Consider the following 12696-nt stretch of genomic DNA (forward strand, 5'->3'; position numbering starts at 1 on the left):
AAGTCAGGTGTGATGGGGCTGGGTAAAATGTGAAACCAAAATACAAATAACAATTAAAAGAAGTCCCATATTTGTATTTAGCAGTCTGTCTGGAATTCAGCTTTAATTTGCCATTATGATCAACAATACGGATTTTCTTGAGAGGACTTGGCAAGTTCTGTGTACCAACTAGGCAAGTTATTTAGTTTCTGCATGATGTGCTCGCTCTTCATTTCTATTTTGTTTGCTTTGTTGCTGCTCTTGCTTGTGTAGCGCCGGGTTACTTCCAAGTACCGGTGCTGTAGAAATTTAAAGGGTAATCAGAGTGTAAGGACTATTTTGTGTGTGTTCTCCCATTTTGTTTTGTTTTGCAGGTTGTTGATCATCTATCAAAACTGTCGGAGAATGGGGCAGGATAGATAGTCAGGAATGTTTACTGTCATGATGTATCACTGTGGATAATGTACAAAACAATGTTTTATATTTTTATAAGCGTCTATTCTTTTCTATTTCTTCCCTTTACTGTCAAAGCAGATTCAGGTCAGGTGTTCAGGCTTGAACACCAGTTTCTGGGACACTGAGGACAGTGTCTATTCAAGTGGGGGGAGTGTGTAGCGCTGGGTTACTTCCAAGTACCGGTGCTGTAGAAATTTAAAGGGTAATCAGAGTGTAAGGACTCTGATTTCAATTATAAGATTTTAATTTGTGTCTCTGTCCCAGCTTGGCGGTGCTGTGGGCTCGTTCTGTTGCTTCTGGGGTGCTGATGCCACCCCAGGACAACGGGTGGCAGCAGTGGAGTTGAGGTTTGGGTGCTTTTCCCCAGCAGCCTATCGGGAGGGTTTTTCCCTCGCTGTGCATGCTGGGGGAGGGGATACATGGGACAGACGCCATTATGGTCTACGTCTTCTTCACGTGTGGCGCCCACCTTTAGGGTAGCCATACCACGGCACCCCGGCGAACTGGCCTTCCGGGCCGGGGTGTGCATGCTATGCGGAGTTCCATGTTCCGGGGCCATGGTGGCCTGGAGCATTTCGGCTGTGGCTGGGGCCCAGTGATTGACTGGGTCCCAAATCTAAAGGGGTCCCAAGCGTTGGTCCTGTACAAGGAAGCTGTTCGGTGGAGAGTCTGCCTGAGGATTACCGAGAGAGTCTGGTGTTCCAAGAGGGTTCTGACTATCCATCGGGGACCAAGGTAACCAGGTGCTGAGAGGCTGGACGTCGGTCGCCTATCAGCCGGTAACCTACTGAACTACCTGAAGGAGATCCAGGTGTCGAATCTCCATGGTTGCAGCCAAAGGGAGGGTCTGTGGCAGAGACCTATTCCCAGGTTCCGAGTGACGCTCTGGCTGCCAGGCTTGTGAGAGAGGCCTGTCCAGTTGCGCTATACCCATTCCGGCTGGAGTGGCGAAGTGAAAGTTTGCCGTTGGAAGCAGGACTGTTTCCCTTTTACATACGCCTGAATCTGTGGTCTCTATTTCTGCTATTCCTCTATTCTTCACCAAGTTCAACTGTTTTACCTTGTTGGGTAAATAAAAGCACAGAAAAAAGACACCTGTCGTGGACATTCCATTTGCTTTAATTTTCATCAGACACCCCTAGACAGCAGAGACACATGAGGTAACATGCCACCCAAAACAATCCAGTAGCTCCTTCGGGGGTAGTGCTACCCTAGTAATATTTTTAAGATGATAATCAGATATAAATGTTCAGATATATTAGATGATCATACACAACAAAATCACACTATGTTGACAATATTCTTTTTTTTTATGCCCATCTTAGTCAAAAGGTATTATAAACAGTGTTTTATATTATGCAGGCACTGGTAGGATGGGCACCTGCTGTATCCACTGGCAACATGGCATAAAATTAATTTGAGAAAGAAAAGAAACTCTGGAAAATGTTTGTTTGGTTTCAACTCTAACTCCTGCAGGGATCTAAAAAAATAACATGCTATGTTATAAACTGCCACCTATGAAAAACAAGTACCTTCATGTCCTGAGCGGCTTTTGTGCAGTGGCTTTTGAGAACTAACAGGTACGACAAATTCTTCATCATCAGAACTGTGCTGCACTGTGACTGCACCCTGTGTGCGCAACAGAAAACCTTTTAGTAAAGCATTTGCAACTTCTGCTTCAGGTGGACGGGACTAGACTGAGCTTTAGATACTATTCAACATTACTACTGACCAGTTAGTAGACATCACAAGGCCAAAAATCGACATTACTACCGACTAGTTATTAGACATCACAAGGCCAAAATCGACATTACTACTGACCAGTTAGTAGAGTCTCCACTGCTCGGTGCTCCAATGAGCGCTGAGAAGTAGAGCAGAAGCCATGCTGACTGACAGTCAGTATGGCTCTGCTCTGGGAGGAGTGAGAACCGAGCCATTGGCGGTGTTCAGTGGCTCGGATCTCAGTGCAGAGATGCCAGGGGACAGCGGCAGCATCAGTCTGATGCTCCATCCACCAAGGTAAGTATGAATAGCAAAAAATAAAAACCATACCTCTTTTAACATATGAACACATATACACAATGTATGGGGCACACGCCCTGCCCAGTTGTCTTTTGCTAAATCACTGCCACTATTAGATGTCCACAATATAAAGGAAAACTATTCTGTAGTCCAAGGAAATGTTTTGGCACTTATAAAAAATCTATAGCTAAACACTTCCCAATGGTATATTTAACAGACCAAAAAGAGCAAATAAGAGAAATTCATTGTTGGGGTTTACAGCCACTTTAAAAGGGTCAGTTCACATCACAATGTCTGCATTCCGGATGTGTTATTGTGCTTTTTTATGCATTCTGTTTCCCCCCCCCTCTTTCTTCCTCTCAATTGAGGAAATGTGCATTCTGGTACATTTTTGATACGTTTTACCCTGTTCTAGATGTGTTCCATGCAGAAAAATAGGCAACGTGTTCTTCTTTTGTTGACTGCACTGGAACACATAGCAATGGTGTGAACTAGGGCCATGTGTTCCAGTGCAGTCAACAAAAGATGAACACGTTGCATTTTGTGATGCAGAATAAAAACGCACTGGACTGCAGAGGTATTCGGCCGCTAGCGGGGCGCATTTAACCCCTGCTAGCGACCAAAAAGGGTTAAAAAGCAGCGGCGCTTTGCTGGTGGTTCGGCCGCGCTGCCCATTGATTTCAATGGGCAGGAGCGGTGTATATACCGCTCCAAAGATGCTGCTTGCAGGAGTTTTTTTTAACATCCTGCCAGCGCATCGCCTCAGTGTGAAAGCCCTCTGGCTTTCACACTGAGACTGCAGGGGAGCCATTTTTCAGGCGCTTTACAGGCGCTATTTTTATCCCAAAATCACCTGAAAAACGCCCCAGTGTGAAAGCGATCTTGGTGTAGGACATAGGTGGCAAACACAAGGCCCGTGGGCCGAATCCGGCCCTCCAGGCCATTTCATGTGGCCTGGATGCTTTACAGAATATCCAAGCACTGTGCCATTATCATTCTGAAACTAAATTGTGAGAACTCCAGGTTTACGCCAGGGTTCAAGCCATGTGCCTTACTCTTAGAACCAAACCTTTCAAAGAAATGGTCGTCATTTTTCTACATTTCAGCTTGAGATATTGAGCTTTGTATACAATAGTTTTTTTCAGCAGAAGGTGGTAAGAAGCTAAAATCCATACAGAAAAAAAGCCCAAAACTTCATCATATTGGAAAATGAGAATGCATTGTATTAACAAGCTAAATTTTATATTTACCTCACTAAAAACAAAATACATTTCTCAAATTATTTATAAGTTCCAACTACTATAAAGAAAACATATACATAACCACTATGCATATGCTTTAATGTAGTTACTGTTTTTATCGGCGTAAACCACGCACAGGCGTATAACACGCACCCTAACCTTAAGAGGGCAGTATCAGGAAAAAAAACTGCCACAGCCCCCTGCGTATAACACGCAGGCACAGTTTACCCTCTATTTTCAGGGTAAAAAAGTGAGTGTTATACGCCAATAAATACCGTACTTACCTGTTTCGCTTCTCTGTTCAGAGTAAACCATCTGATAATGGTTCTCTCACTGGATCACGATCTGTTCATTCTGGTCATTTATCTGAATCTGGTCATTTAATCATGTTTAGCTTCAGGGGTAAAGTCCTGAGCCATGACAATTAGTTCTTTATTTACGCTCATTCCAAATGTGATAACAGGTACAGTAGGAAGATAGTTTTAGACTAAAATATTACTATAATGATGTCATTGAATATCTTGTGCAGTATGGGAATTTTGAAACGTTACCTTTTCCCTGAGTTGCATTCTGCGTTTCTGGAGAATGGAGGTCTTGGTTTTAGGTCTCCTAACAGATGAGTACTCGATATTTCTTTCTTGAGCCCTGCTTATTTTGCTTTTGGGAAAAAAAAGATAGAAAACTGAAAGAACTGTGAATATACCTAGGACATGCTTTTGGCTTTAACCACTTAAGGACCGGACCAATATGCTGCTAAATGACCCAAGGGGTTTTTACAATTTGGCACTGCGTCGCTTTAACAGACAATTGCGCGGTCGTGCGATGTGGCTGCCAAACAAAATTGACGTCCTTTTTTTTCCACAAATAGAGCTTTCTTTTGGTGGTATTTGATCACCTCTGCGGTTTTTATTTTTTGCGCTATAAACAAAAATAGAGCGACAATTTTGAAAAAAATTCAATATTTTTTACTTTTTGCTATAATAAATATCCCCCAAAAATATATAAAAAAACATTTTTTTTCCTCAGTTTAGGCCGATACGTATTCTTCTACCTATTTTTGGTAAAAAAAAAAAAATCGCAATAAGCGTTTATCGGTTGGTTTGCGCAAAATTTATAGCGTTTACAAAATAGTTTTATTGCATTTTTATAATTTTTTTTTTTTTTTACTACTTATGGCGGCGATCAGCGATTTTTTTCGTGACTGCGACATTATGGCGGACACTTGGGACAATTTTGACACATTTTTGACACATTTAAATTGCATTGTTTATTGTGAAAATGACAGTTGCAGTTTGGGAGTCAACCACAGGGGGCGCTGAAGGAGTTTCGTTTCACCTAGTGTGTGTTTACAACTGAAGGGGGGTGTGGCTGTAGGTGTGACGTCATCGATCGTGTCTCCCTATAAAAGGGATCACACGATCGATGCAGCTGCCACAGTGAAGAACGGTGAAGCTGTGTTTACATACGGCTCTCCCCGTTCTTCAGCTCCGGGGACCGATCGCCGCACTCCAGCGATGATCGGGTCCGCGGGACCCGCGGTCCCGGAGCTTCGGACCAGGTCGCGGGCTCGCGCCCGCGACCCACGGATGGGTACTAGTACAGGACGTACCTGTACGTACATGTGCCCAGCCGTGCCATTCTGCCGACGTATATGTGCAGGAGGCGGTCCTTAAGTGGTTAAAGTCATGTTAAGTCTTGTTTTTATCCCTTCCGAGCTGGTGCACAGAAGCGAAAGCATGCGTAAGCTGTGTCCACACATAAACAGTGTTCAAACCACACGTGAGGTGTTGCCGTGATCGTTAGAGCGAGAGCAATAATTCTAGCACAAAACCTCCTCTGTAACTCTAAACAGGTAACCAGATTTTTTTTTTTTTGAAGCATAACCTATGGAGATTTTTAGGTACCATAGTTTGTTGCCATTTTACAAGTGTGCACAATTTTAAAGCATGTTAGGTATTGGTTTACTTGACGTAACCTTATCTTTCATATTTATATACAAATTTGGCCTAACTTAAAGGGTTACTAAAGGAAAACATTTTTTTAGCTGAAATGACTGTTTACAGGACATAGAGACATAATAGTTAACTGATTCCTTTTAAAAATGATTAAAAATAGATAAAAAAACAATCATATAATGTGCCTGCAGTGTAGTTTCGTTTTTGCTGTTGTTTGCTGGTTCTCTGATGTACAGAGAGCCACTAGAGGGCAGTCAGCCAATAGAGAGCAGTGATACTTTGTCTAAAACTCCTCAGCACCAATCCAGTTTCGTTTTACACACAGCTCCTTGATTAGTGACCACCGTGAGAAATCTCCCAGTACTGTGGTTATCAGGAAACAGGCAACCAGGAAGTGTCCAGAACAGAGAGAGATTTACAGCAACATGAAAGCAAAAACGAACAATGAGGACATGAAACCAGGACTGCAGTAAGGTAAAGGAAGCTATTTAGCAAAAAAAAAAAATTCCTTTAGTGACCCTTTAACGGGTTTTTTTTGTTTGTTTTTTTGTAAAAGTAAAAATAAATACGATTTTTTTCCCCCCAAGCACCTGCAACTTCAGAAACAGGAAGCAACAAGGATTTAATCACTTTTGGTTCTGTGTTTGTGAAGCAGCCGATCAGACCGGTATGTGTCTGATCGGGTGCATTGGAGGCCAGAGGAGATATCTGGGGTCTGTCGCTGCCTTTCCTGTCACAAGGGATTAATGAAAAACTGACAGACGGATCTGATTGCTCATGTGAAAGAGGCCTTACACCACTGTACACCAAATCACTGTCCAGCAACATTCGTTACAAATTATACTTATTAACAATATTTTCATTTGTCAGGTTTTTGTTTGGTGTGTGTGTGTTGATTTTCGCACCATGAGGAATAGCAATAAAAATTGTTAAATTTTAGAAGATTCACACCTGCTTAAAAATTTTGGTTGATGACTCAAGCCTGAAGTCACTCGAGTATCCCCGGGCTTCTGGCTGCTGGAAGAATCTGTTGGCAGATTAGTGACTTCAGAATCAGAGAGGGAAATGGGACGTTTTCTTTTAGAAAAAATGGAAGAAGTGGGCTTATTGTCATCAGGCTGCATCACAGATATGCTGCTATCTTGCGGGTTTACATTTGAACCTTTCATTAAAATCCGACCTACAAGAAAAACAAATAAGAATTAATAAAAAACAGCAGATGTAAACAGATAGCATTTACACTTTTTGCTGTCAGATTTTTTTCTGTTTCTCACATACATGCTAAAATGCACATTATGGATTTAAATAATAAAGAGGAAGTAAACCCTCATAATATTTTTTTAAAACTCTGCAAGAGAAAGTCATAATGAGCTAGTATACATAGCATACTAGCTCATTATGATCGACTTACTTGAGATCGAAGCCCCGAAGATCTCCTCCGCGCCTGCCGTCGCCATGTCTCCGACGATCTTCTTCAAGTTATCGCTGCTCCGGCGCGGTGATTGGCCGTAGCGGCAAAGATGTCACTCCCGCGCATGCGCGAAAATTCGGCATTAACCCAGAATTTACCATTCACAAAAACGGCACGCTCAGTGCATCTGTGGAGTTGTCTACGGCGCGCATTCGCCATAGACATCGGTGCCCGTTTTTGGAAAAATATCTCCTTCAGCCCTGATTCACACTGGGTACGATTTGGTACGATTTGAGATGCGATTTGACATGTCAAATCGCATTTCAAATTGGCGGCATTTGCCGGAAATTGTCGGAAATGGCACTGTCCTAATCGGTGCGACGCCGCATCTGCGGCGCTGCACCGATTTGAAAAAGTAGTTCCTGTATTACTTTTTGCGATTTCGGGCCGCGATTTACATTGAACCCTGCACAGATATCTCTTAAATCGCGGCCAAAATCGCAGCCGCGAAATTGCGGTAAAAACGCGATTTTACCACGATTTTGAATTCGCAGCAGTGTGAACCCAGCCTAACCGTGTAGGTTAAGGAGATATTTTTTGCACCTACAGGTAAGCCTTAATCTAGGCTTAACTGTGGGTGCAAGTTGTGTGGTTGACTTTACAACCACTTGAAAGGGGTTGTAAAGGTTCGTCTTTTATTTTCTAAATTGGTGCATTGTTGGTTCACCTACCTTTTTTCGATTTCCCTTCTAAATGTTTTTTTTTTCTTTGTCTGAATTTCTGACTTCCTGTTTCTCCTCAGTAAGCTTGTCCCCATCAGCTGGCTGGGGGTTGGTCAGCCAGAACAGCTTACCGAGGAGGAACAGGAAGTGAGAAATTCAGACAAAGAAAACAAAGAAAATAAACTTTAGAAGGGAAATTGAAGGAAAAGGTAAGTGAACCAACAATGCACTAGCTTAAAGGAACCTATTTAGAAAATAAAAAACAAACCTTTACAACCCCTTTAAAAGCTGAAGTTTCTGCATGTTTTGCTACCCCTGGTTTCTCCTTTACCCTCCTCATCAACATGCTAATGAAATGACTAAATGAACCTGTTTTAATGTTATACCTTATTTTATAGTTTAGTAACCTCATCACTAGGTGTCAGTGCTTCTCTATGTAATGCAGGCAGAGCATGGCTGGTGGGAAGCCTGACATGTTTGTTGACAAATTGCTAGCATAACCTTTCAACAGTGATTGTACAGTCTCTATAAAAAAAACATGATGTTATTCTTACCTCCTAGTGGTTTTGCACACAGCAGCCTGGATCCGGCTCTTCTCAGATCCCTGTTCGCTGCTCCTGGCTCCTCCCTCCTGTTGAGTGTCCCCACAGCAAGCGGTGTCCTGACATGTGCCTGCTGCACAATGTACTGGTATGACAAAGTATCCTGTTCTCTTTGTATTGCTTCCTTTGTGTGAAATCCCTGATGTTCCTGCCAGTCCCTCTGCTTTCGTATTTAAAACTTACTACACTAAGCAGGAGAACACACTGGGGTTCATTACTATAACTGGAGAATGCAAAATGTGGTGCAGCTGTGCATGGTAGCCAATCAGCTTCTAACTTCACCTTGGGCAATTCAGCTTTGACAATAAAACCTGGAAGATGATTGGTTTCTATGCACAGCTAAACAGAGGGGAGGCGATCACATATTAGGGAGAAAAAGGGCATTTATAATGTCTATTTTAACCTGAATGAGTTTTACAAGGTGAACGTTTACAAGCATCTTTACAACAATTTTTCAAACGCTTTATGTTTTGGGGAAAAAAAAACACACTTTCATGAATTAAAAAAAGCCAACACTACAGTTAGCCCATTTTTTTGTAGAATGGTGTAAGATGATTTTAAGCTAAGTAAATAGATACAGAACATGTCACGATTTAAAATTGCGCACACTTGTGGAATAGCGCCAAACTTCAGTACTTAAAAATCTCCATAGGCAACACTTTACCATTTTTTTACAGGTTACCAGTTTAGAGTTACAGAGGAGGTCATAAAGATGGCCTGGGACCATCTGGTCCGTCGCCAGGTCTATGGTAAACCGCCGCTGGCGGATTCATTCTCCGGTTCGGCAATCACATGGGGGAGCTGGGCTAAACAGCCGCTATGATGGCTTTTAGTTTGCAGGAAATCGTCAGGTGGAAAAAAAAAAAAAATATCTGCAGCTGCAGGCATCATTTAGCCATCGCCACTCAAAATCCAGAACGTCATAAGATGTCCTTAGGGTAGGAAGTGGTTGAACTCTGACTGTATCAAGTTCCTACCCAATAGAAAATGGATGGGGAAAGTCCCATGTGATTTCAAGCTGTAATCTGGTTTAGCTGTGCTGTTGGTAAAAATTCTAAAACGTTGCGCTTAGCCACAAAAAGTATATTAGTATATTATGCTGCACTAAACTTCCATGAATACCAGGAGATACCAACATTTCAAAACCATGTAATGGTGCGCCGTTTCTATTGGTTCACCATAAGTGAATTCAACCAATTGCTAAAATTGGCTATATCAAGCATCCATCATAATATATATCAAGATTAATTCAAAAAAAGTTTCTGTGAAACTTGTAACTTATAACTAAAGTGGCAAACTCAATCCTGCACCATTACACCTCAGATCACGCCAATGCCTGCATTGTTACGCCTCACATGACCCCAATTCCTACACCCAGTGCCAGGACAAGGTCTTTTGGTGCCCAGGGCAATGGCAAACAATAGTGACATGCGCTGTGGTGTCACTGGAAGGAAAAAAATGCTGCTGCAGCCCTGTCAGCTTGAGGAGGACTGATTGGCAACTATGTCTGTGGGATGAAGGAGGGGAAGCTGAGCTCTGAAGGTGCATGAAACTAAAAGGCTCAGAGAGGAAGGGGCTGAAACAATAGTTCAGATGTATGGCTATCATTGCTGGTGTTTGCCGTTTTAACCCTGAAAATGATGGCCCACTGCACTGCAACCATGTGAATTGCATGTGGTTGCAAGGCAGTTGGGGCACGGCCCCATTTGTGGTGACATGCCATTTCATTTTTACAATGTGTACGGCCCTGAGAAGCCCCATCTCCTTGTTCAGGTAAGTGACTGGGGACAGTAAACTGCAACACAACTGTCTGCTTTTACTTCCCACACCTCATTGTGTGAATGAGCCCTAAGACCCCATTTAAAACTTGCGGAGGGGGAAGGGGCGGTTAAAAAACAAAAAAAAAAAAGAAGAAGGGTGATTGGACCCAGGTTTTACTACCTCTCAAGCCACATGGGAGTATACACATGCTAATGCCACAATGCATCCAGGAAAAATGATCCCACTTGTTGTGATGAGAAGTCAGTACCGCCTGATAAATGTGACCCGATTATAGCTGCTTACTGCACCACACCTCTTCTTTGCATTGTAAACAGGGCACATAGAAAACAATTGTATTCTACCTGCCCTAGCAGTGACTGGCAGTCTTCCAGTGTGGAAAAAACGCCAGTCACCACATTAGTGTGAATGAGCCGAGTTAATGAAGATCAGAGTGAAGGGCTGTAGAATGTTCTAGGCGCACGATTTTGATTTTGTCAGCATAGAAGGGTGTGGATGCCTGCGGAATGCCCAGAGCGGACATCAGAGGCAATGATTTATGTGAGGAGAGCAGAATTATAAACAGAAGAGGGGATAAAGTGAATGGGAAAACGGCAGGAGGATCGGTGCAAGGATGGTCTGAATTACTGCAAGGTTGTGGCTGGGAGAGATGTGTACACAAAGAGGGAATGAACCAGGAGTGAAATGAGCCCAGAATAAATTACAGAAACGTCTCTCAGTGCACAGTGCGATACTGGCTGTTGCTGCTTTTCTGATCTGAGAATTACAATAGTGTGGAGATGCACACTGTGCTGATCGAGGTTGTGTTGGTTAGAGATTCTGTTCTTGCCTGTGAGCACTGTGGCAAGAAGCAGCTTCTCTACGAGGCTAACTGCAGTCCGATAATGGGAGGAGGAGCTTACCGACCCGGGCACAGCATCCATTGTGCATGGGGTGGGGATCCAGCCCTGATCAACAGCGCTTAGCAGAGTGAGGTCACGGTGGGCAGAACTGGAGGCAGGTGGCAAATAAGGTTGGGAAAAATCAGCCTGTGTAGCCAGCCGCAGCTACTGGCTGGTTTTGCTGGTGTGTGGGATGGGGGGATGTTCCAGGCGTCCCTTGCGTGCCATGTCTGGCGCGCTTGCCAGGGGTTGCCGATTCCCGGTGTAGTCGATCCCTAACATCACCCCTGCCCACTGCCTAACCAGATCAATCACCAACTGTTCTATAACTGTGGTTTCCCTGGTCAGAGTAGATGGCTTTTTGGAGTAATTACAGAGTATACTCTGGAAAGTATTCTCCTCGCTTTACAGCCACCCCAATTCAATCTAAACCAGGCTCAACGCTGTTATTGCTGCAAGTTATTTGAACCCTTTTACTGCCATGAAGTAAGAGACGCGTCCTTGACAGCAAGAGTTAAATCCCCATTTATATCATTATATTCTCTCCATTATGCTATAGCATTACTCTAAAGTATGACCTGCATTTTTTGTGTGCCTTTGCATATCCAGTGACACAATCCCTGTGAATCACTGCGATTCGGATTGCTTCGGTGTGAACAGAGCCTTAATCTGATCTAATCTTAATGTGTATCTTGATGTTTAGAAAAACAAAATGAAGACTCAAAATATAAGACACCGACATGAAACTTGCCTGCATAGATGCATACAAAGGTCCCTTTGTCAAGATCGTCCAGGCAGCGCACCCCCCAGCCTCTCTCTTCGGTTTTGTACACCTGAAGTTGAACTTGAAGACCGTGCTGTACAACCCGGTTCTGACACATCCTTCGATTACATTTACAAGATACATTACATTCATACAGCCTGCAGTGAAAAAAAGTGTTTGTAAAAAATATATATTAAGTCCCATGATTTCTGTATATTCCTATATTAACAACATGTCTAACAACCAGTGACACAGCACCCACTGGCTTCCCAACAACGATGAGTCATTCCTGACAGCAGAATGCAAGACAAAAGAGCTGCAAAAAAAAAATTAAAAATGGTTTGCCCCCCAATCCATACCAGGCCCTTCTGTTTTGGGTCTGGTATGGATTTGGGACCTGTACGTTGTTTCATGTAATAGATACTGTGGGCGGATGTCTGCAGGCCACCTGCAATCGCTGCACAGAGAGGCAGAACGGGGATCTGCATATGTAAACAAGGCGGATCCCCGTTCTGAAAAGGGACAACATGGAGATCTGCTGTTCCTAGCAATCAGGAACAACCATCTCTGTGTTGTCCCAGTAAGCGATTTGATCGCCCCCTAGTGTTAATATACGCTTATCACTTATACGCTTAGTCCCGCAAAAAATTAAATAATTGCTGATCGCCATTACTAGCAAATATATATATATATATATATATATATATATATATATATATATATATATATATATATATATATATATATATATATATAATCCATAAATCTACCCCCTATTTTTTAGACGCTACAACTTTTGCACAAACCAATCAGTATAGGCTTATTGCATTTTTTTTTTACAAAAAATATGTAGCAGAATACATTTTGGTCTAAACTGATGAACAA

General features: G+C 42.7%; 1 protein-coding gene across 2 annotated transcripts in view; it reads right to left on the reverse strand.

The window, feature by feature from the left end:
• The window catches only part of LOC120929097 (histone-lysine N-methyltransferase SETDB2-like), a 93209-nt gene that overhangs the window by 18676 nt on the left and 61837 nt on the right, over nt 1–12696 (reverse strand). For both annotated transcript variants that reach the window (XM_040340312.1, XM_040340313.1), the window contains exons 8-11: nt 11800–11969; nt 6605–6833; nt 4250–4355; nt 1968–2064 (exon numbers count right to left, since the gene is read on the reverse strand). In XM_040340312.1, coding sequence (XP_040196246.1) covers nt 1968–2064; nt 4250–4355; nt 6605–6833; nt 11800–11969 — 602 coding nt within the window. The remainder of the gene's footprint in view (nt 1–1967; nt 2065–4249; nt 4356–6604; nt 6834–11799; nt 11970–12696) is intronic.

The sequence above is a fragment of the Rana temporaria genome, chromosome 2, assembly GCF_905171775.1.
Source record: "Rana temporaria chromosome 2, aRanTem1.1, whole genome shotgun sequence".
Taxonomy (NCBI): domain Eukaryota; kingdom Metazoa; phylum Chordata; class Amphibia; order Anura; family Ranidae; genus Rana; species Rana temporaria.